The sequence below is a fragment of the Antedon mediterranea genome, chromosome 5, assembly GCF_964355755.1.
Source record: "Antedon mediterranea chromosome 5, ecAntMedi1.1, whole genome shotgun sequence".
In the NCBI taxonomy this organism is placed as follows: Eukaryota; Metazoa; Echinodermata; class Crinoidea; order Comatulida; family Antedonidae; genus Antedon; species Antedon mediterranea.
In genome coordinates this window covers 28792691-28818821 of record NC_092674.1, presented here as the reverse complement: position 1 = coordinate 28818821, position 26131 = coordinate 28792691, and the positions used below count along the sequence as shown (strand labels likewise).

General features: G+C 33.3%; 1 protein-coding gene and 1 long non-coding RNA gene across 2 annotated transcripts in view; one reads left to right on the top strand and one right to left on the bottom strand.

The window, feature by feature from the left end:
- LOC140050284 (uncharacterized) overlaps positions 1-10852 on the top strand; it is a 29188-nt gene extending 18336 nt beyond the window's left edge. The window contains exons 3-4 of the long non-coding RNA XR_011845378.1: positions 9777-9976; positions 10725-10852. This is a non-coding gene — a long non-coding RNA (uncharacterized lncRNA). The remainder of the gene's footprint in view (positions 1-9776; positions 9977-10724) is intronic.
- Positions 10739-16808, bottom strand: LOC140050283 (Krueppel-like factor 5). The gene is made up of 3 exons (XM_072095404.1): positions 16394-16808; positions 11911-12655; positions 10739-10995 (listed from the first exon to the last, which is right to left on the bottom strand). Exons 1-3 carry the CDS (start codon positions 16556-16558, stop codon positions 10739-10741), a joined length of 1167 nt encoding a protein of 388 aa, XP_071951505.1. The 5' UTR covers positions 16559-16808.
- Positions 16809-26131: the final 9323 nt, after the last annotated feature.

The following is a 26131-nucleotide window of genomic DNA, read 5'->3' as shown; positions in this document are numbered from 1 at the left end:
TTGTTGACTAGACTAACGGCCGTAAAACCCCGATCAATTAATGAGAAAACGAAAATAGAGAAGAGAAGAACAGAGTAAAGCCTGATTAGCAACGTTTTTTTTCTCGATAATAACAGCATGGCTCCATCACTTGTCCATTTACTTTTCGCAATCTGAACAAATACTTATATTTGATATATTCGTTATTAGAAAGTCTAATGCATTTTTCAACATATATACCGTAAAACCTCGAAAAGAAGCCCATGGCCTTCTTTTTTTAGTGCTCTTGGATGGGCTTCTTTTCGAGATGGGATTCTTTTCGAGATGGGCTTCTTTTCGAGAGTTCTTTTGCAAACTGTAGAGGGGGGCTTCTTTTCGAAATGAATGCTTTAAATTTTGTGAATTTCTACTACAATAATGTGACTTTTGTGACATTTTTTCAACCATGAAATTATGTTTAATATAAAAAACAATATAAAAAGCAAAAAAACAGTCCTATGATTCACCGTCAAATACAATAATTTCGTCATCATCTCAATACAGTTTGAGTAGTCTGTCTCGAAATGAAGCCCATACTATCTTGAAAAGAAGCCCAGGGGCTTCTTTTCGAGTGTACTTTTGCAAACTGTAGAGGGGGGCTTCTTTTCGAGATGGGCTTTTTTTCGAGGTTTAAGCCCATGGGCTTCTTTTCGAGGTTTTATGGTATTTTGCTTGGTGGTAAGCACATAAACTGTACAACAGTATTTAAGCAATATTATGTATGTTTGTAAAATATAGCCTGTTGTCCATGTACGAAATCACACAAATGAAAAAGTGAGCTAATTTGCTAAACTGTATAAATGTAATAATAGTAATATAAAGAAGATTGCTATGTTTGTTATGAACTCTGCTGAAAAATTCAATTCAGCTTTATTTCTCCACAGAGGCCCAGATAAACTTATATAAATGCAATTTTGTTTTAAAAACACAATCTGAAAAGAGAGAAAAGACCAAAAATAGCTCCTAAACCAACATGGAATCCGACAGTACTCAGAGACATGGGAAAGTTGCTTAGGTTCACCCCAAACTTAGCCCACAAAGCTAAGATGTCACTTTTCTATTGCTCCTATGTTTTATGAGTTTTGCAATGCATTTGTTTTTTGCCAAATTGGTCCTGATTGATGGCAAATGGATAGAGTGTTTTGAATTGATATTTTTTAAACAATGGCGGTTAATTCGCTTTAAAAAGTGTTTAATTACCAGCTGGTAGCAGGTGCTTCAGTACTTAGTGAAGTACCATCAAAATCGGATGGACAAATTATATATCAAAAAGCTACAATTGTCTTTTATCAACAATACTTAAAGATAACACTTTACACAATAATAGTGAGAATTCTCAAAAGGAATAGATAAAACCAGTTGGTCCATGACTAATTGACGAAATAAGTAATATCCATATTGAAAGTTAAACGCATTGTTATCTTGAGACTTCTAGTCGTCAGATTTTTTTTAGAAAACCAGGGTATTCCTCGGAGTCTAGGTCATACTGTATATATTGACATTTTTTATGATAATTAAAATGAATAAAATTGGTGATCAGATTTCTTTGAAAACTATAAAATAAGCAGTCCATGTCTAATTAGTTACACATATTATAAAAGATCATCCAACCAGATCAGTATTTAGTATTTTTGTTGAACAAATATTTGCACAGTGTAATCTACACTTCTAGTCTAGTTCATTTAAAAAATTTGTTGATATTTATATTGAATTAAATTGGTGGTCAAATTTCTCTGAAGGCTAAAGAAACCCATGTCTAATTAGTTACAAAATATTAAAGATATTAGAAAAGGTCATCCAAGCAGGTCAGTATTTTGTTGACAAAATAAAGTATTTGACAAATCGTACAACATACATAAATCACTAAACTATACTGTGCTCTAGCTTGAATAACTATTAAACTTGATTAATAACATAAAGAGAGGTGTTAAGCACATAAACCGAAACAAACAAAGTGACAAAAATATCAAAACTAAAATCTTAAATTTTGAGATAAATAATACCTTGATCTATTCCTAAATTAATATCTATACAAACATTTATATCTGACCCAGCAGATCCCAATAATCTGTATATAATCTGAAAAGATTGGGGATTTGATGTGTCCATTGGTGGAGGTTTAGTAAGGGTTTAGTGAAACAAAAATTAAAAAGGAAAAATTGACTGAAAAATCTTATTAATAAAATAAATGCCTACAGTATTTGCATCAGTAGCTAAAAAAATTTAAATAGCTTGAATTAAAAAAATAATAATTATAAGAACCATTGAATTTTCCTGAAAAAAAAACCCCATTAAAAAGGAAGAGTACATATTTTTTATTTACTTTTCTGACAAGAAATGAAATTATCATTCTAGATCCAGTACTAACTTTATGCTTTAGATAAAAGTTATAATCTATTTTAGAAATTGTAAATATTAATAATATACACATTGATTAACTTTCCTCATCGTAATTTTAAAAACATATTAGAAAATTGTCTTCCTTTGTAATATAAGAGATGCGTTAAAACACCATTTTAAATATAACATTTAAAACATGGAAATAATAAAGTATCAATTATTATTAAAATAAAAATAACTTCCCATAAATTATACATGTTACTGTATTGTGTTTAATGTGATTGTTGTCAAATTAGAAAGTAAAAGAAAATAGTAATTTCTAGAATTTGTATCATCTAAAATTCAGTAGACCAAAACATGTTGCTAGCACGCAAGTCTACAGTAGTTATTGTTCAGTTTTAATAATACCCATAATGCTTGGCTAACCAACCTACTGTATAGTACCCATAATGCTTAGCTAATCAACCTGAACGAGGATGACGCAACCTTGAAAACAGACTGAATCGAAGAGTTCATTGTAGAGATCTTTTGATACTTATTGTAATTAGATACGTTTTAAATCTATTTAATACCTATTATGAACTTGACCTTATTCTAGACAATATTTGAAATATTAGGCCTAAGGAACTTTTTTAATGACTGGTAAAAGGGGATTAGAAGCCACCATAAAACATGTTCTCTTGTCTGATGCCCGCTTCAAGTTCATAAGGGCATGACTTTTAGAGATTTCAGCTCAAGTGTTATAGTCCTATTATAAGTGTGTGCTTACTGTATAATAAAAATATATTCTAAAATATAAAAGACCAAATTTTTATATCAAGTTTTGTTGCACACAAATAATAAATCAATCATTTAGATAACTGACACACAATAACAGCATTTTTTAAGTTAAGTTATTAATAATTTTTAAAAACCCATTCATTCATTTTTAGTTGGAATACCCATGATTATCTCTGGAATAGGCACATAGTATAAATAACTTTAAATTTCATTGATATTTTATTAATCACTCAATCAATTTTTTCCATTATAAAAACAAACAAAAATGTGTTTTCTATGTTTGTAAAAATGTTATAAGGACCCCATTGGAAATAAGCTGTTTCAACTTTATGAGTTATCCTGGTGTATTGCACCAAATAAAACAAACTAACAAATAATAAAGGATGTACAACATTGGCAAGATCTCAAACTGTGTACAATCAACAGAACAATTTTCCCCTTAATATTGGCCAAAGTTTCTGATACAATTTTCTACCCACTGTAACTGTTATTGGCTCAATATCAGAGTAAATTTTTTTAAATTTTAGTATACAAGACCATGGTATCATTGGGTATAGTTATTTTCTACCTACCGTAACTTTTAATTTCCTAAATATCAGAGTAATATTCTAGTACACAAGACCCTGGTATTATTGTTAATATAGTTGTTTTCTACTCACTGTTAATGGCCTCATTATCATAGTTGAAGTCCCTGATATCATCAGCTATAGCTGTTTTCTACCCAGCATAATCTCCGGCCTCAGTTTCGTGGTAATAATCCCACTTAAACCAACATTAATAGTTTATTAACACCAACATTAACGACTCGTGATTACACAGCTTGAAGTATTCAAACCTGATTGATGTTTTTAAAGAATTTTTACTATTTTCCAACTTTGGGTATTTCTTTGTAAGTAAGACACTTCGCAGAATCTAACTGCAGTGGTCATTGAGAGATGCACAAACTGCTAGTTATCAATTTAGGTTTTTCTTTGTATGCAAGACCAAAATATAAAATTGACTTAAGCTCTTTCTACACTATCAAACTAGTTTGACAAAAAAAAGTGTGATGTGCCCAAATATGGTAGTGATATACCCAAATATGGTAGTGATATGACATCATCATGTCCATATATGAGCACATTTTGTTGTCACATAAAAGGTTTTCTTTTACCTGATTATGTAATCCTGTATAGATGTTAAATAAATAAAAATATTATCCATAAAAAATAATCTCTTGTGTACCATCCTGAAATCTTCTACACTGCTCTCAACTTTAGGTTTTTATTTGGATGCAAACAAAACAATATTCCAAAATTAAATTATAAACCACATAATGCACTTAAAAATAACTTAAATTCTTATATTTTATAAATAATTTGTATTCTTTGAGGAAGTGGTTCCTTTATTAAACCATTTATGGTATAATTTTGTAAAATATCATTGCTGTTTTCTATAAATTTGGTTATTTCCCTCATATTTGCCACGCTTGTCCTCCAATGACCTACATAAATCATGAACAAAAGAGGAAATTAAAAAAAAGCACAATAAAAACAAATGTACTTAAAACTGTTATGAACTACTTACATGTATATCAACACCACTAAACAAGAATAACCTTGAGAGTCTTACATACTTCTTTTTTTTTTGGCCAAATGCTGTGGTTTTAATCTTGGCGCCTCTTAATATAACAAGGTGGGCAGAAGTTGGACTTACAGATGTTTAACAACTTCTTGATTGATTGATTGAATACTACAGTACTAGTTAATTTAACAATCACCCCAATCTACAGCTCTTTATGTTTTATGGAATGCCAAATAGGTAAAATAAAAAACATGTCGGTTTACAAATATTTTGACATGGTTTTTTTTCTCCAGACATTCTCTGTTTTTGTAAAAGGTTAGCTGGTTATACTGTAGTAAACATTGAAACATAAAAGCGTCACATTGTGTACATTTTACGGGTTCGACATCTTATGAAGTAGAAAAAATAACTGGTTCAACTTGTAAGTGAATAAATTACCTCCATTTTAGTTGAATGACATTCTCAAAACAACAGTTGACATCAAGAACCTTTTTTGAGCCAAACCACATATTCATATACTGTATAAACTATTTCATCAGAAATGTGTTTTTTTCTTTTAAATAAACCATTTTTTTTTGGGCTGTGATTCATCCAAAAAAAATGAAAGTAAGAATGAGGGAATCTATCACAAAGGACAACTTAAGCTCTGTCCACACTATAAAACAAGTTTGACAAAAAAAGTGTGATGTGCCCAAATATGGTAATGATATGCCCAAATCATGTCCATTGAGCACAACACATTTGTTGTCAAATAAAGTTTGATAGTGTAGACAGAGCTTTAAACTTTTTGAAATCCAATCAATTAAATTGATTTATTGCATCATACAGGAGTGGCATTGCAATATGTGCTTACTGTCGCTTAAAGAATGAAGATGAGAAACAATAACATTTAAAAAACCATCTGATTACGTTTCATTTTGAAGAATTTTCAAATTTAAACCGTTTAATTTGGGAGCAAAATTTTAGCAGAAATGTTTAAATGTTTAGGTTTAAAAATTATATTTTTGCCATAAACGGTTTAATTCTGATATGCAACATCTTGAGTTTGGCTAGCCTAAAAAAAGATATTCTAAAATTGAATTAAATACAAAAAAATCATTATAATTTAAGAAATATAAAATAAATATATTAATAATGAATAAATACATTTTTTTAAAAGACATTTTAATGACATAATAATAATAAATAATAATAAAAAGATTTATAGAGCGCACATATCCACAAAGTGCTCAAGGCGCTTTTGAAAACCATGAGAAATGCAACCATGAAACTAAAAACAACAAAAAATGTTGCAAAAAGAATAAAAAAACGGAAAAAAGGAGACCAATCAAACCCACCTCACATGCGATAATAAGGTTTATCGAAAATGGCTTGATTTTGCAAGGAACGTCATTGCACAATGTACGATGAGAAGTTTGGGAGCAAACATCACGACGCTTCTGTACATGCGTTAGGCACGCTATTTGTTTATAAACCTTATTATAACAGGTTTCATTAGGGCAGAGTGATTTTAAAAAATATGATGTTGTCAAATAGCAACAATATTTCTTATTTCTTATTGACCCAACCCAAGTTGTAGCTATGAAAGCATATTTAAAAATAAAAAAATTGAATAAATAAAAGTGAAGTGAATCATCATCATTGTTTGAGTGGATTATTTACAATTGTTGACGTATTTACAGGTTCCCTGGTAAACGCCCCCACAGTTTCATACACGCCCAGTAGACTTGTGAGGTTGACTCATAAGAGAGTGATAACCTCCTCAGGAGATGGCCTTGGAACAATTTCTTTAATGAGGACATTTATTTGGATACTGTTGCATATCACACAGTATAAACCATTTATTTCAAAAATCTAATTTTTAAACCTAAACATTTAATCACTTCTAATAACTGTTTAAATTTGCGTTTGGTCGTTGACAAAAAACGTTAACTGTCAATCGAATAACCATTATTTTGTGTTGCAGCTAAAAATTCCACAGCGATAGCCAGTTAAATAACGTTATAAACCCAAATCTTTTGGTTGTTTTTAACCGTTTTTTTTATGCTGCCATTTAACCAGTTTTTAAAAATGTGTTTCTGCCACCAAGAAAATTGAAGAAAAACGGACATATTGGATTTAAAAAAGACTGCCATTTAACACATTTTCATACACATGTTCTCATTGCTAAACACCCCTACAAATTCAGATTAAAATGATAATAATAATCTTCCATATCCTTTTTGAAAGTTAACTTTCTATAAAAATCATAATCGTCATCGTACATCCTGTCAGCGGTTTTGGAAATTTCGCCTTTGCAACAACAAAAATACAAACAAACACCTCATATTTACTTTTTTCAAATTGTTTTATTAGTAAAAAAGACAATTTTTAATCATAGATATTTAAAAAGAAATATCAGATGAATGCATCCTGTCCTACCTTGCACATTTTTTTTCAATTCTTAATAAGAAAAATAATAACGAAATGTTGTTTAAATAAAATACAAATCACAATGTTTTAGAGATATGCATATAAAATTACGGTTATTTCTTTTAATATTTTTTTTTAAAGAAATCCTAAGTAATTAATTATACATCATAAGAAAAAGCAAATTGTTTTTGCATAAAATTTCACCAGGTTAAAAATAAATAAAATTTAAAAATAGCATAATTATATTTATGTTTCTGTGGTTACTATATGGCAATGTATTTGTTATGACAATGTAATGAACCACTTTACTCTTTCGGAATGTTGGATATATTTACATGGACAATATCTAAAATATATTGACTTTAAAAAGCAAACAAGCGTTAGTCTACTTAACTTTATCTCATTGAAACCTATGGGAAGTCATCAACATGTATGATATAGTTCACAAATACACATTGATGTTTTAGTATTCTGTATATTGTATTCAAAAGGAAACCAGATCCCAGCGGTGACTGAGGTTCATACAGTACAATATAATAAAATATGTGTTTCCATGCAGTTCAGTATGACAACATAGCTATATTGTCTGTAAGTCTACCTTTTTTGGCATTTTATAATAAATTGCATAAAATAATATGGAACAGGTTTTTATAAACTCTCAAAGTTGTTACCAAAATATATATAATGTTTAGCATTTCACAAATATCTTTTAATGTGAGTTGTTTGTTTCAAATTTATAAGTAACCATGGATACTAACTTTTGAGAAGAAAGATATAAATTACTTAACATCAAAGAATGTTCTACTGTAGAAGAATGTAAAGATCCTAAGAAAAGAATCAAATATTTTTCTGAAATTATAAGTCTTCAAAATGGTATCTTTTCTAAAAAGTTAAAACAATCACAAAACAATATAAATAAAAGTAGTTAATAGAAATTGATTTTTTGAGAAAACTTATTTTCAAGTGTTCTTTTGCTTTGGAATGGCTATAAAACAAGTGTTAAACTCTGTTCTTGCTATATTTGAGAGTATACGCCAGATGATATAAATAAATTGCTAATATTTGTTGCCAAAAGTTGTTTTGTTTTACTCTCAGATGAAAACCTGAATAGATATAAAAATTTAATTGCGATTATTTTAAAGAAAGAAATTGGAAACACAAAACAAATATACAGATAATTAATTAGCGCCCATCACCAATAGGAGGGTTGTCAGATATATTTTATATTAAAAGAATCATTTAAAAAAAGCACCTGAACTTATACAGTTCATTGATTGTCATCTAATCATAATCTTAATCATAAACATTGTCTTAAATAAGCATGCATTAAATCTTGGATGTTCTAAGAGACCAATATTTGGTATTTCTTAATCGTTATTAAATACAAAATGTTATCATATTCAAAGAAAGAATATCGTTTATAAGTGGTTAATTAATTGTACAGTATTAAAATTTGACATGAATACAAAACACGCTACAAAATGGAATGATTTAAGTTTTTTTTCGATTCTTTCTAAAATAGAAATCGTGAACAAATTATCTGTACAATAATAAACATCTTTAATTAAGCCTGTTTTCCGCTAGACAAATTTAGTCGCGCGAATCCAATGTTTCCACAGAGTAAAAAGCTGTGACTTTTATCGCGGATCTTCTGATCTTTTCGGTTTGCATAAGTGCTCATGAAAATGTAATAACTCATTTCCTGAGCTCTGATTGGTTGCACAATTTTTGTAAAAAACTTAAGGAACAGGCCGATAGTTTTGATTCGTGTGAGCAAATCTGCCTAGTGGAAAACAGGCTTTAGAAACACTTGGTGAAATTTCAAAAGACTTATTTGGCTCTTATTTTACCTCAATAAATAATTGGTGGGACAATTCTTGATACTTAGGCCGCATTGTAGGCTTTAACAATGAAGGAATGCTACTAATACTCAACTCCTTTTAATGTATTATTGTAGGATTATTAATTGAACAACAAATACAGTGGATTGATTGCACGCAACTTGAAAATGGTGGTATATTTATATAAGAATAATAATATGAGAAATAGGATTCATTCAATTCTACTACGCTTATAAATGTATAGAGTAGAGAGTTCCTCATTTGAGACACCCCTATTAAGTGGACACCAATGTACTGTACTATGTATGTTTCAACACTATGCCCAATCCCCTATTCAGGGGACATTTCGTTGGGTCCCAAAGGTGTCCCCTGAATAGGGGTTCTACTGCAATTATTTCTATTGAATAATATTTTTACCATGTTCATATGTCATTAATTTGTGCTCGTTTCAGCCTCAAAAAGTTTCTTAATAGTTTTTTCTTAGTTTAGTTAAAAAATCTATAATTTATTGCAGGCTAAATTTAATCTTATTTTGTTAGTTATGTGCTTACATTTAAACTGTTATGCTTTGTAAGCGACAAACTTTTCAGTGTATGCTTAAGTTATTTGCCATGTTATTTTGCAATATTAATAACTAAACTATTTGTGGCTAGGAGTAGAAAAGTAGAACAGAAAAAAAAATTATTTTAAATACTTTTTTAAATCCAAAAGACTTAGTTTGCATAGTTTAAATATTGAACATATTATTTGCTTTAAAAATAATTTAACTTTATTAAATCATTTGGCACAATTAAATTAAAGTAAAACATTTTCTATTTCAAGGTCCAAACGAATGAACGGTCGTTAATTAGAAGGTGGCGTGTGGTTACCTGAAGAGCCCTGGGCTATTCAGTGCAATAATCTACTAATCTTCACACTGATGTTTTAACTTTCTGTATGCTTGGTTAGAGTTTAACCTTGTCGTGATTCAAGATAATTATCCAGAATTTGATGGTGAGATGGTTACGTACAGTAGCAGTAAGGTAACGTCCTTTCATACATTCTCTCCTATTATAAAAGGTTTACTCTACTGGAGTTTAATGTTAATTATGATCACTCTTGATTTAGACTCCTACGGGTGTAGTTTCCATGTAATTGGAATTTTAAAAGATATGGATGACCCTGACGGTTTACCCCTCTCTGTCCTTTTCCGCAGACTAATTTAAAGAGTTGTGCCAAATTAGTGTTACTTTGTGTGAACCTTTGCTTCACCTTGTTTGAGTAGTGGTGGCATTATTAGGGATATTTCATCAATATAATGACTTTACAATATGGAATTGAAGTTTAACAAGGAAAATAGCTTCCTTACCTCGGATTAAACACATAAAGGTTATTATTGCCCCCGGAAGAAAGCTTTCAATATTTGTTAAGCAAAGTCACCCTTAGTGAGTAAATTGTTGCTGTTGGCCTATAAATCTGTGACATGAGTTTATTGAACTGAAAAATAACGCTATGTGGTTATAACATTATTTATATGAAAAGATGAAGTTAACAACTTAAAAAACATGAGTTTAAAAAATATTGGTGAATATGACAATTTTATAATTTGCATTTTTACAGCTATCAAAATTCTTGTAAAGTTTTCTATGAATATTAACATCTATAAAGATTTTAAGATTTGTCACCAAATTCAATAGGAAATTATTTGTCTAAAATATATACATAGATATCTTTAATAATGTACAAATATACATAGGTATTCTTCCTGGTTAATATCGTCTTTTAATATAGCGATTGTTTCCTGTTTATCGTCGATTCTGCGCTTTTTCCTGATGACGTTTCATGTGCAGCGACAGATGATCTGACCTCGAGAAACAACGTTCGCATACCTTACATTTGAATGGCTTGGCTCCGGTGTGTTTGCGATAGTGCCTTGTTAACTCATCTGACCGTGCGAACCTCCATTGACATTGCGGCCACGAACATAGATATGGTTTCTCTCCTGTATGTATTCTTTGATGAGCTTTTAAGTGTGAACTTTTTGTATAAACTTTGGTACAACCTGAGTAAAAAATAAAAAGAGATAATTAAAATAAATATGTGAAAATTTAATGTGAACTTGTTAATTATTCTGAGTTATTGTACATTTTTCAATATTAAATAATTTTTATTTTTAACAAATAAGAAAATTAAAATTAAAATCTACATAAATTTATGAAAAAGTTTTTTTCAAACTGTTTTGTTAAATTTTATTCCACTCATTGACCAATAAAAACGTTTTTGTTTTAGTTAAGGGTATTTTTTAACTGATATGTCCACACACTCTGCTGACCAATAAAAACATTTGTAACCCATCATGTTCTCCAGTTTCTTTTTCAGGTGAAAATAGGTAGCAAGAAAAGGTGAGTAACCTTGGTACCCAGCAGGTTTTCTTAACCCAATGCTTAACTTGCTTGTGGTTACCCCAGGTAACTAAGCATATGACAAGCATTTGATTGATGCTTTTAGTCACATTTAAGTAGTTAGCCTTTCCAATGAAAACCAGATGGTGGTTTGTGAACAGTTCCATTCTCTGTCACCTGTTTTGGGGATTAAAATAGGACTACTCAAGAAATCGCCAACAATTTCAGAACAAATTGTGACAAACATTTATTTGTATTATGACATTTTATATGAAATGTCAGATTATTAAATAGAAAATAGTTTTTATTCGACCAGATACAGTTTGTGTAAGTGCCACTTTTCCAAAGGTGAATGATTTGAAATAATAGTAATAAAATATGTTATTATCTCTGATATACAAATTATTTGTTAGTTGCTGAAATTGTTTGATATTGCTGCTAAAACCAGTATCAATGCTGCTTAAACCAGTATCAATGCTGCTAAAACCAGTATCAATGCTGCTAAAACCAGTATCAATGCTGCTAAAACCACTATCAATACTGCTAAACCACTACCAATATTTAAATGTTCTTACCTGGATAACAACAGAAGTGAATCCGCCTCTTTTCCAAATCTGGATTATTTCGACGATTATACTTTGATTGGCAAGCTTGAAAATGATTGGTAGATATCTTACTGGCTAGGGCAATTGGGTATGGGGGTGGTGGCGGTCTTAGAGGACTCTCTGACAGGCCTTCCTCCGGTGTTCCTGGAAGAGAACTTGGTGGTGTCGGAGGCATGAAAAATGAGTTATTGTTCATGTACTGCGGTGAAATTTGGAAAGAGTTCGGTGACTGGAATTGGGAATTATTTACATCAATATGTAAAGATTCTTCTTTGACGATACCATGATTCGGTGTTACAGATGCAATTCGTGGAATGGAAAGCATTGTAGAAAAACTAGGTAAAGATGAAGGCATATTGCACTGTGATGGAAAGTCATCTGAAGGTTCCTCTTTAATACGGATGCCATTTGGCAGTCTGTTTAAGTTAGCCTTGTTGCCATTGCAAGACACATTTGCGTTTTGAGAATATATACACGAGTTTGCATAGTTACATGAAGATTTGCTTTCCATCGATTCCGCTTTCATATTGTTTGATAAAACTATGTTAAAGTTACCAAGAATATCAAGAGGTAACCTATCGTCGTAAAAGAAGTCATCGATTCCTGAAACACTTTGACGTCGGATCTCTTTCATTGCTGGTGTCATCACGTGGTTACTATCTGATGGGCATGATCGCGCTTCCTTTGGAAGGTACTTGTCGAATTCAAATATTGTCTGAAAGAAGAAAAAATGTTGATACTGTATAAAGTTAAAAGAATTATTAATGAATGCTGAATTGGTGCAACTTTGGTGCACTGTTTTAAATGTATACTGTTCTTCTTGTTGTCTGGTCTGATCATTGTCAAACACCTGATGGTAGATAGCGATCATGTAACTTGAACTTCCTTCAAAAAGTCATAATATAATAGGTTTTACACCTGTACTACGGTGCAATATACCGAAGAAGGGTTTTATTGGGGAAGTCTACCAAAAAATATCTCTTCTCGCTCCTATTATAACTTATTATGTCTGATTATGTTGTTATTATAAGTCGAGTTTTTATTTTTAGGCCTACATTCGGTCGGTTAGTCGGTAAACACTAACTTGAGCACGCGACTGCAGCCATGTTTATGACCTTGTTGTCTTCCAGCCTAAGTATTAAACGCCATTTGTGCCAAAATGTTTATATATTTTACCAATATTAAGTGGAGTCTACAACCTAAACTATACCTATCTCATATCATGGTTTGTGACAGCGCTGCAACATTTCACCTGATAACTTGATACCATTTCTATTCAAATCTACCTTTTATCCTTTATTGACAGAAAAGGCGGAATCTATGTTAAACGCATCAATTTTGTTAAGACCCAGTTTATCTCTACCTCGCACAGATACCATAACTGTTTTCCTACTTAAGGGTAAAGGGGGTCAGCTCCCATGGCGCAATACATCTTGTCTGGGGAGTAAGTTAACCCCTTGTTTTTAGGGCGGTATGGCTAGGTTGATGATTTTTATCGGCAACAACATTAGCAGTAAATTATACCTTCAATATTAAGGTTCATGTCGGTGACGATACTTACAACATTCTTAGCATTCAAATTGAAATAAGGGGAATTGAAAAAAGGGTACTTTTGTGTAACCTGTATTTAAGAAAGTTTAATTTATAGTTTAAGAAATATGAATGCTAACGTGTTATATTTCGACAATTTGCTATGCATGTAACATACGATTCCCACGATATAATCTCTCACGTTTTATGTGGCAATTAACAATACTAGGTATTATGAAACAATAATTGTAAATTAGGCATTCATTTTTTCTATATGGATATTGCAATTATGATCACTTTTGTTTTCGAAACTATAAATCTAGTGCGCGTAAACATTTTTAACGCATCACCAAAATGTGGAGTTGATGATCGGGTTATCGCTTCAAAGAGCAAACGAAAAGAATAACAGGTTTAATGAAACAAACAAACTGTCAGTAGAGATAGAGGCGTTCAGGTCAAGTGCTAAGCCTTTCATTATCTATATGCCCTCATTTAATTTTGTTGATCTATTGGCTTTTGTCTATGACGATCCCTAGCAGTCACTCTTCTGACAATATTACTGATCTCTTACGGGCCATCCATAGTACTGTATACATAGTATACAGAATGCAAACCTTTAACAATTAAATAGGAAGAGACAGAAAGCCTATCGAACTGGGAAAACAAATATTTTAGAAAGTTAATTATGAATAGGTCTATGGGGTTAAACACTTTTTAAACAATTTGTGTGTTTTTAAAGTTTTCATTTAAAGAATCCTTATTATTACAACATGAACACGAACTGGGAAAACAAATATTTTATAAAAGTTATTTATGAATAGGTCTGTTGGTTTATTAAAAACTTGTTAATAACATTTCAAACAATGCGTGTGTTTTTAAAGTTTTCATTTTAAAAGAATATTTATATTACAACATGAACACTTTCCCTGGAACTTAACTTAACTAAAAAGCAATATCGCTTGAATGCTCAAGTCGATGTGCCGAAATGTCGGTATTAAAATTTAACCTGAGTCTATAAAAGTATATAAATTATTAATAGAACCACCCTGGTAAAAACAGTTTTTGCAATTATAGAAAGCTAACTCAATTTTGGCAATTTAAATCCCACTAAACCAACTCCTACCCGTGTTTAAAAAATAATATAGCTTGAAAAATCATTTAATAATTATCGTAACCCCTCTAAGGTAAATAGTATTTTATCGTGACCCCTTGTCGACCTACAACGGCACTATTTCATGTATAGAATTTCAAGTTGAATTAAACTTGTCCCTACGGCAAGCAAACGATTTATGTAGGTACGTATTGTGTTGACAGTCAAAACAGAAGCATTTTATAACAGGTACTGATGCAAATAATCAAGATTAATGAATCGCCACAAGATATATGAAAATGAAGAATTAAAGAATGTGTGAAAAAATTGTGACGTCATAACGCAATAAGAGATCTATCGCGAATTTGTCAAGCGTTACTAAGGGCCCGTTCAGACCTCCCAATTGTCGGGAACATGGAACAAAACGATTGTGATTTGGATAGAGACACGGCCAATAAAAATGCTGGATTTTAGCCAGGTCCCTAGTCAGCCAACTATAAACCCAGATGATGTCAAGTTATTTCATCAGGTGATTTCTAAGAAGATGAGAACATTAATAGGACGGCGACCTTTTGTAACTTAATTAAAACGGCAGATTAAGTGATAAAGAATAGTTGTTCTGGTAATCGCTTTAATTAGCCGTAGTCAATGGTTGTCAGATTTGGACAACGAACAGATAGACCACCGTAGCTAGCCTACTTTTGTACAGACACTGGTCAGTTATTAACGCGCCCCTAGTTAAGAAAACACCAATAATACATCAGAGGATTAAAGATAGTTAAGGCATTCGGGTGACATTAATCCGGCCCTCCAGATTGACTTTTTAAACTTGAATTGATTCAATAAATACCTTTTCAACAAAACAGAGGGAAACATAGTACATAATAGTATAACCTCTATGAATGGGACTACTTTGGAGCCAAATAAGGGTCCTCTGACTATACTAGACCTATTATATACTTAGTTTTAGTTCAGTCAATCATAAAGTACCAGCAATGATGTCAAGATTAAATTGATATTTTACTGGAATTCACAATTTTTATAAATTTATATTAATTAATAGTTCTACGTGATTTAACTGTAAAGCATACTATTTATTCAACAACATGGACTTTACAATCTGTTTTACATTGTGGTCCTGTCTGAGATACGAAAATTGAAATACATGTCATAAATAGTTTTATGAAAAGAATGAGATCTATATCTAGCTTAAAAGAAGCAATTGTAATTGGTGAATGTTTAAAATCTATTGGAAGGTTATTCCACTATACTAACATAACAACAATGTAAAATTGAAATAGTTTACGAAAACTACAGTAATTTGCATAGCGAACATAGAACACGTGACCCTCAAATCGCTATATTAAAAATGAACACATTAAAATGTTACCACGCAAAACAATAAAGTCCTGCTTTACAACCTGTACATAAACGTACATAGTAACCAATTGATTTATTTTGGCCTTCACTGTACATCCGTGTATTGTAAACATGCCTCCTACACGACCGCCGTGTACTGATTTCGACAGTTTACTATAGTCATCTTATAGTAGTACTATCCTAAACAAACAAACATACATTGTGATAGTAAAAGTATTATAATCAACGCATACGTTTCGACGTACATATCATCGGCATCTTATTATAGGTGTTTTGCAGCATTTTACTAATAATAAATTATACAAATTAAAAACACTTATTTTCGTATATATAATATTGAAATAATAAACTATGCTAAACATTATAATTTAATAGACCTGTACCGTATAGTTTTTTTTTTGACAGAGTGTTTCATCTGTTACGTCAACCTTTTGATGTTTACCGCTTGCTTACCTGTTGCATATCTTCGTCGTCCTCGTCAAATGGACTCGGCGGGAAAATCACATTATAGTCTGGATTGCATTGGGGTAGAAATCCATCGTCAACATTCATATAATCTAGTTTGTCGTCTTGGTTTAATATCAACATCCCTTCTTGTGGTAAAGATCGTACTACCATTGTTTTGTTCAGGTACAGTCCCAGGGCAAGTCGACCGTCTTCCTCAACACCACACTACCGAATCAAATTCTGAAACTGTCGGACCGTGTTATTACTGCAGGTGCTGAATATTGTCCCAAACTTCATCAATCACCAGAGGCTCCGCCCCATTCTATACCGATAACGCCGGTTGTGATTGGTGGTCCAATTGTTATAGGAAGTTTGCTTCCACTTTTTGGAAGATACCTGCGCAGAGCATGAAATTTGTTGTATTGAGAAGATATATCGATATAATTTTGTTTGTACGCAAGTGTGCGCGTGTCTATCTGGCACGCACTAAGATACATGTCAACCAATCAAATAACGGAAGTTCCGCATAATGAATTTTTATCAGGCATAGACATATTGGCAATAATATTGTTTGTCTTTATGTGGCGTACTTTTCGTTATTGCTTGTTAAAATGGTAATCGCAGTTTCACATATCGTAATAATCAAATATTTGATTTTTTTTTATTAACTGAATAAAAAATATAAATGTTTAGTTCGTTCATATTAGTTTCGAGACCCCATAAACTACGGTACCGCTTGTTTTACATTCGTGTTCACACGTTAATCAAAGTACGATAGTTTCGTATATACGCGCAATTCAAAGATCATGATCTGAGTTCAAATATTTAAATTACTATTAAAAGAAAATTAATAAAGTCAATTATCTTTTAGAAACAAATCCATTTTTTTAATCGTAAGTTTGCTTGATCGCAACCTATTAATTTTTTATACTAGTCTATTCTGTCGTAAACAGTATTCGTATAATTATCTCTCCCTGTTTCTCTGAAACACAAGTGTGTTGAGAAATCTTTTCTATATATAACATCTAGCTGTAGACATAATATGACGGAGGAGTGATACCCATCATTACGGTGGCCCACAACTGTCACGCACACCATAACAGGGCCACCGTACATCATAATGAAAGATAACAGGGTCAACCAGGAAATTTCCACACGACGAGTCGGACTTGTTTTATACGCACTGCTAATTGAAGAGGCCCCGTATATAGGCAAATGGGACAGTTTCCATAGGCCTATTCCTAATCATATTCTATACACTACATTGTCACCACCGTAAATCTAATTGTAACCCTGGGTTATTATTCTTTGATTGTTTTTTAGGGTGGGTTACTATTAGAAGGGGGGTTACTATTAGAGTGTGAGTTACTATTAGAGTGTGGGTTACTATTAGGAGATTTATGGTATGTCATTTTGTGTTCATGAAAATGAGTGCGTATCGCCCAATGCGTGTCATACAATATTGGAACCCCTCCTCTATAGGACAACCCTATTCAGGAGACACATCGGAAGGGATTTTCCGATAAACGAACTGGAGAAAATATATACACTAAAACCGTTATTTAAGACGGGGAAACCCTATGAATGGGTCATTTTATTGAATCTTGATTGTATTAACATGGAGACTTAACTATATAATGATGAGGGTTGGTTGTGCTAAGGATCTTTCACCGCCGGACCGGAACCGTACCGGCCGGACCGGAAGATTTGTGAAAGACACTTTAAACGGGCGACTCCTTCCCCTTGCTTATCAGTGTCCTTATCAGGGTATGATCTTAAGGAGGGGGACCTACTGTGGTGGTGGTATGAACTGATATGTCGGATATCAAATACGGTACGATAGGCTGATCGTTATTATATCCATATTTATAGAACTAAAAATATAATTGTAGATTATGCTGCTCTATTCATAATATCTGTTTTGTTTATTTAAACCTTTTTGATCACAAATCAGCCAAGTAATAATATTCGTGCGTAAATTTACCTTGAACTTAGAGCACATTGTTCGCAATTACTCAACCTTTTAAACTGTGTAAATAATAGTGTGAGCAATTTGTGTGTTTTAACCCTCTTATTCGTCAATTGACGTAAATTTGTATTGCAGACACGATTGCTACCTAGCACACAATTTGACATTAGTCCCCTGAACGACGAAATGACTCTTGGATTGGTCACTTCAACAGTTGTATGTACATGGACGGATGTGGCCTATCCAAGAGGCGCCGTAATTTATAAAATCCATAATTAGCCGAAGAGCACTCATTACACCAAAGTTCAGTCTATATGCTACACATACTTATACTATATAAAATGTAATGACCATAAACCACCGGGCCAACTTTCTTTAAAGTGTGGTTCTCACTAGAACGCAACGGCGTAATCAGAAGTGGGAACCGACGACGCAATAGTGCTGCAAACAACGCAGGTTTGATTTCACGCAGGCGGGGGCAAACACAATTATTAGAAGGGCTTACGTTGCGTAGATTGCGTTACGTTGCGTCGCAAGTGGGAACCAAGCTTTATAATTTCACCCTCCTCGTCACCGTTTCGGTAACTATACTCCTTTGCTGCTGCCAATTAGGCCCAGGTTATCTTGTCTAGGCCTTATAATACACTTTCCAGACTTAAACGATACCGACCCAGACACATCCAGGTTTACAAATGATTTTCATTGGAAACGAAAACACCATTTGCTGGGGTCGTGATTTTTAAGGTTCGATTGAGGAAAGGTTTACATTTATGATATACAGACAGATTAGTGTAATGTACTTTTTCATCATTTAGATAAAAATCAGGCATTAGCGTTTCTAAACCTGTTCATCTGAAAGTGTAAAGTTCCTCCTCTTAATTTCCTTGTTTTTAATATTTATGTTTTCTAATTTCTAATCAGAAGATCTTGTAATGAAATGCTTTTACACGTGTTGGTATAACATGGGAGAATTAATGTCTATCAAGTTGGAGGTAAAGCTTGGTTCTCACTAGTGACGCAACGTTACACAACGTAAGCAAATGCCCTTCCAATAATTGTGTTTGCCCCCGCCTGCGTGAAATCAAACCTGTGATTTTGCAGCACTATTGCGTCGTCGGTTCCCACTTGTGATTACGCAATACAGCCCATTGCGTCGATACGTGACTACGTTGCGTTGCGTTCTAGTGGGAACCACGCTTTTACTACCGTACTATGACCTAAAAATATGAGAAATACTCGCATCACCGTTCCCGATTGTCATGTAATTTCGTTCAGGTCCCCCGTATCCCATAACAAATATCGTAGAGCCCCTATTAATAGAAGACATTCAATTTCTCCTCAAAGCCACGTTCACACCGTGCCCAAATTCTAGTCCGGTGGCCGGATAAAAAAAATCGTAGAAGTTGAATTAAAAATTGAATCGTTGACACCAGCACATTCCGGATTACGTTCAAAACGGGTGTGAAAAACGTAAGATAGATAGGGTATGTTCAACTCATGGCGTTAGGTTTGCTATTATTTAACGCAAGGCGTACGGTAATCCATGGCGTTAAAAGAGGGTAAATCTACTTTATCTACTATCACGTTCTGTACAATTACGAGTTGAGCGAACATCTCCTAAAGCTTGATCCCAATTGAACGCAAATACAACCTTTAGTACAAATCCTACAATTACAAATTGACAATCTATTGACACAAACACGTGTTGGCGAACTTATTTATTGCATCTCTTTTAAATCAGAGGCAAAGTCTCAATGAGATGTGCAACAAGTTTACAGTAAATAATAGATACTGTGTATATATATATATATATATATATATACCAAAAAAAACCAAATTAGACATAAGAACAAAGTACACCAAAAAAAATTAAGTAAACTGAGAAAAATGAGAAAAACTAAGAGAATGTATAAATTAAGTTTGAGAAGGAATTGTAGGCCTATTATATATATCATTTGGTGTGTTCCATGCCATGGTCAGAAATATTTTACAATGTTTGTCGAAAATATGACTTGCTAATTCGTATTTATCATGGGTCAACTGAGTTGGTGTCATGTGACAACACATGTGATGTGCCAAAATATGGTAGTGATGACAATATCATGTCCATATATGGGCACATCACATTTTTTCACATCACATCACATAAAGTTTTATAGTGTAGACAGAGCTTTATTGTTATATAATGAGTTATTAATTATTATCATTAACAGCATACCACAATTCGTTACAATAAAATGTCAGGCTTAATTTGAAAAATTTGAATATGGAATACCCGAATACCCGAACAATCTATCAGATCACTTTTTTGTATGTTTAAGTTACACAAATATCCGATAAATGTAAACGAGCCAAACTACACGTAACATATTATCATATTATCATCATAACGAGACTTGTATTGATATTTTAGAAACTGATGACGTTTTAATTCACAATACCTAAAGTAAACAACGACTGTCTATCATCATGAATGGCTAATACTACACGTGACCCCTCCTGTTACTCTATGACGTCATACACAATATCTTTTTATTTAAACAATTATTTTTCAGTTATTACTATAGAAATATTCTCTTAGATTTTACCGACAACACGAATTAGCCCGGAAGAGTGTGTAAGTCGAAACTCCCACGCGCAACATGACGCTTGTATCCTGGTAACGGTAAACAGATATACATGGTATAGGGCTAAAACGTGGCTAACAATGTCATAACTTCCGATTATACAATGTTTGTTCCTGTAATGTCTTCACGAATTGATTCAAATGGAGTATTAATGTTTGTTCCTGTCAAATAAAACATATTTTAGGAAATACTACCACCCAACATGTTTATATATAAAACATACATAGGCCTATATATAAATATTTTTGAAAACTATTCTGAACTGAAATTATTATTTACAGTAATTAAGTATTTAACATTTAGGTGTATATTATTTCAATCGTATCCGCAACTACTCCCCATGACAATTACCACTCGAACAACTACCATCGGGACACAATTACCACCCGGACAATTACCACTCGGACAACTTTCACCGGGACAATTAGGCCTACCACTCGGACAACTACTATCGGGACAATTACCACTCAGACAACTACCACTCGGACAACCACTCGGGCAAATACCGCCGCGACCGGTACCACTCGGATAACTACCACCGGGACAATTACCACTCAGACAACTACCACTCGGACAACCACTCGGACAACCACTCGGATAAATACCACCGGGACCGGTACCACTCGGATAACTACCACCGGGACCGGTACCACTCGGATAACTACCACCGGGACAATTACCACTTGAACAACTACCATCGGGACACAATTACCACCCGGACAACTACCACTCGGACAACCACTCGGGCAAATACCACCGCGACCGGTACCACTCGGATAACTACCACCGGGACAATTACCACTCAGACAACTACCACTCGGACAACCACTCGGACAAATACCACCGGGACCGGTACCCCTCGGATAACTACCACCGGGACCGGTACCACTCGGATAACTACCACCGGGACAATTACCACTTGAACAACTACCATCGGGACACAATTACCACCCGGACAACTACCACTCGGACAACTACCACCGGGAAAATTACCACCGGAACAATTACCACCAGGACAACTACCACCGGAACAATTACCACTCGGACAACTATACCACCGGGACAATTACCACTCGGACAACTACCACCGGGACAATTACCACTCGGACAATTACCACCGGGACAACTACCAACGAATTTCGTTTATTCCTTGTATTTAGTAAAAACGAATCATTCGATTAACGCAATGATCTAAATTTGTCGGAATACCAATTCATGTAACGCCTGTGCCTTACATGATACAATCACCATATGTGATGCACATGTACGCTGTATTACGGAATTTGCTGTGACACTGAACAATTTTATCACTTGTGGAGAATGCAGCAATGAGAATCGGTTGAAATACAGATTTGATTTTGATTTGAATATCATCAATGTTATCTTGATAATAAAACTTGTTTAAACAAACTTGTTATCTTTCAAGTTCAATCGGAAGTGATGTACATAGGTAATATATACTTAGCAGAGAATTAAATGTAAATAATTAGTAAGTAAATATTACACAACACGAATGTCTCATTTGATTGACATTTTGACGAACTTATCACTATGTCTTTCTTTGTTTATGCAAATAAAATAGTCCCACCCGAGAACTACTTGCGAATTTTTTCGCAAGTATTCTCAAATGTACTTAGTATAAAGTACAAATTACGTCACAGAAGGGCAAAACATCTGACCAATTACTCAACTCCTTGACGCAAAGCTATACTCCACCAAATAAAATTTGTTTCACGTCCCCTCCCTCAAGTTTGTATTTAGTAAAAACGAATCATTCGATTAACGCAATGATCTAAATTTGTCGGAATACCAATTCATGTAACGCCTGTGCCTTACATGATACAATCACCATATGTGATGCACATGTACGCTGTATTACGGAATTTGCCGTGACACTGAACAATTTTATCACTTGTTCAGTGAATAAATTTAATATTAATATAAATTAATTTGTTCACTAGAGTTAATTTGCTATTTTAATTCTATTTATTTGTGGTTTTTTTTTTTTCATTTTTGGTTTGTCAATATTAAAATATAGGCCTATCACCTGAAAAAAATGTTTGTTTTCTTGAATATGCCCATTTTTTTTTTACGCAAATCACTTGCACCAAAAATTGGATCGGTAAAAATTATTTACCTGAAAAATTGTATCAAAGGAAAAAATAATCAGAAAATGGGTTTTTGGTTAAATTTAACTGTTTATTTTGTCTTTCTATATTAAATCATTATTTTTGTTTTTACCTAAAACTGCAAAACGGGCTACTAAAAGTGGTTTTATAATCTTCTTTTTTCATGATTTTGGGGGACATTACCTTAATCTTGATATTTCCAGGTACTTTCCCTAAATCACTGTAATGTTTGGTTTCTTTTTACAACTTTGCTTATCTGAATTGCATCCAGGTGTTGCAATAATTGAGATCCAACCACTCCCATTAAACATAAATATATATATATCGTATACTTTTATTTTGTATCGTCCGGTATTTTTTTGGTATTTTACACAGGGTAAACTAAAATAGTTAGTAATAATTTTAACTGTTGATTAAATGATTTACTTGAATTTCAACTCTTCTCTCGAGATAAAAATGATTATATAACAATACACAACATTCTAGAAGGAATAAAATTAGACTTGTCAATTGTCTACCGGGCGCGTACGTGTACTTTATAAAAGACCAGATATGGTACGCCCACGCGGTATAAACTTGTCGCCATGCTGTTGCCCTAGGTATTATGATTCAGCTATTGTGGTAAGTTTATCAGGTAATTTATCAGAAATATTAAGAAGAGTTAAGTCTTTTGTTAATCTTTTAAACTTTCTATTTTAGATTTTTTTTAGAATCTGTTAGAATCATGAAATTAATTATAACAAAAAAAGTGGTTTCATTTATCAAAAATAGATTACTAATGGTCTTAGTATCACCACTAATGTAAACAAAGGTCCTGGATTGGTACTCGCCTGGTGCTGCTGCATCTGGCGCTTAAGGCTTCGTTTACGCAACGCAAGTACGAATAAGCGTAACGCAAGTACGTATAAGCGCGACGCAAGTACTTATAAACGCGACGCAAGTACGTATAAGCACAACGCAAGTACAAATAAACGCATGGCAAGTACGTATAATTGATTCTGACTACAGACGCAACATAAGTACGTAACGCAACGTAAATGATTCGACCAATCACAAGCGATGGATTATTCGAACTGTTACTTTTCATTGGTCAACTCTCTTGCGTTGCATCTACGTCCTTGCGTTGCGTCTCTAGTGAAAACCAAGCTTAACGCAATTCAAGTATTATGGCCAGTCACGTGCGATATAGCATCCAAATTTTCGATTGTGATTGGTCGAAACACGATGCACACCAGAATCGAGTTATAGCCGTTGGTTCAAGCGTAGTTCCCACTAGAGACGCAATGTAACGCAACGCTACGACGTATTGACTCAAAGTGCTGCAAACATTTTAAGCGTGGTTCCCACTAGCGACGCAATCTACGCAACGTAAGCAAATGCCCTTCTAATAATTGTGTTTGCCCCCGCCTGCGTGAAATCAAACCTGCAATGTTTGCAGCACTATTGCGTCGTCGGTTCCCACTTGTGATTACGCAATACATCACTTTGCGTCGATACGTCGCTGCGCCGCGTTCTAGTGGGAACCACGCTTTAACAGGGGTGATCCCTGAATATGAATTTCCCAAAGAAGGCATTCGACTGTATCAAAATCCTTGTGCATATGGCTCGATAAAAAAACTTGGCAAAAAAGATGTTTAACACGCAGCTTCACCCAACAGAATCGAGGTTATAACTAATTAAACCTTGTCTCATCCGTCTGTTATACGGTAGTAGTGCACTGACTTAAAACATATTGATAACATCATTAATCAACATAGTTGAGGGAAAAGTGGGTTGCAACAGTAACACCTTCTTATCAATGTGCGAATGTTATTTAGTTTTTAGTACGGTATAACTGGAAACCATGCGGTCTTGACGAGTATGTTGCAATACCTGTATATACTATGCAATCATAACCCCATGATTCAGCTGCTGCTCCAGGAAAATACTTAACTGATCAGCGAAAGTCCGATTTTTTTTAGAATAGCTAAATTGTGGCCTTTCTTGGCCTAACCTTTTCAATTTTTTTTCCAAATAATAATTAATAATGTGCAACATTTCCATTATATTCGTTAATAATTAAAGATGTATATTGTCTCCCAAAAGCATGAAAAATAAAGATTATTAAAATCAGACTTTGAATAGATTATATTGAAATTTTTAATAAAGTTAAACCCAGGAAAAATTAATGTTTTCACTTATAAAATGACAAAATAAATGGTTAAATTAAACCAAAATATATTAGCTGGTAGCCAATTTGACTATTTTTTACTTTAAATTTTTTTATGTAAATACATATTTTTTCGTTCCAATTTTTGGTCAACGTGGATAACTATTAGGTGACATTAAAATGGCATATAAAAAAAAGAATTATTTTTTTCTGGAGACACCTTTAAGTAAGGAATATTACAAATTTACATAAAAAGTATCATAACTGAGAGGTTGAAAATTCTTAAGCGTGGTTCCTACTAGCAACGTAACGCGCGGCAACGCAGCGACGTATTGACACAAAGTGCTGTATGTAATCACAAGTGGGAACCGACGACGCAATAGCGCATGCTGCAAACATCGCAGGTTTGATGTCACGCAGACGGGGGGGGGGGGGGGGGAAGAAAACACAATTATTGGAAGGGCATTTTCTTACGTTGCGTAGATTGCGTTACGTTGCGTCCCTAGTGGAAACCAAGCTTAAGTGAGATGCTAATCATAATTAATTGGGAAGTTTGTAATTTAGTTGGGATCAGGACAAAGATGCCATGAGAAATTGAGGTGAATCTAACTGGGAGCTTTGTAAATAATAATAAATACAAAAAAAAATAGTTTTGAAAACAAGACAGTGACATTAGTCACCATGTAGGTTTAAAACCCATTGTGAGCTGCCAATTATTTGATTTACAGTTTGTGCATCATTATCAGTTTTACAAAATAAATCACTTAACAATGTCAAAGGTCATCTCTCAATATGATCCACTGCTGTACTATTCTAGGTGATGCATCTGCCACGAGGTCTAAAAGATTATCTGTTAATCTCCATAACTCT

What these genes read in the sequence shown, in the direction of transcription:
- LOC140050283 (XM_072095404.1), bottom strand. Translation starts at nt 16,558, where the DNA reads ATGGTAGTACGATCTTTACCACAAGAAGGGATGTTGATATTAAACCAA. An exon ending in ACGACGAAGATATGCAACAG is followed by an intron (nt 12,656 to 16,393) that starts GTAAGCAAGCGG and finishes TTCTTCTTTCAG; the next exon opens with ACAATATTTGAATTCGACAA. An exon ending in TCACTTCTGTTGTTATCCAG is followed by an intron (nt 10,996 to 11,910) that starts GTAAGAACATTT and finishes TTTTTTACTCAG; the next exon opens with GTTGTACCAAAGTTTATACA.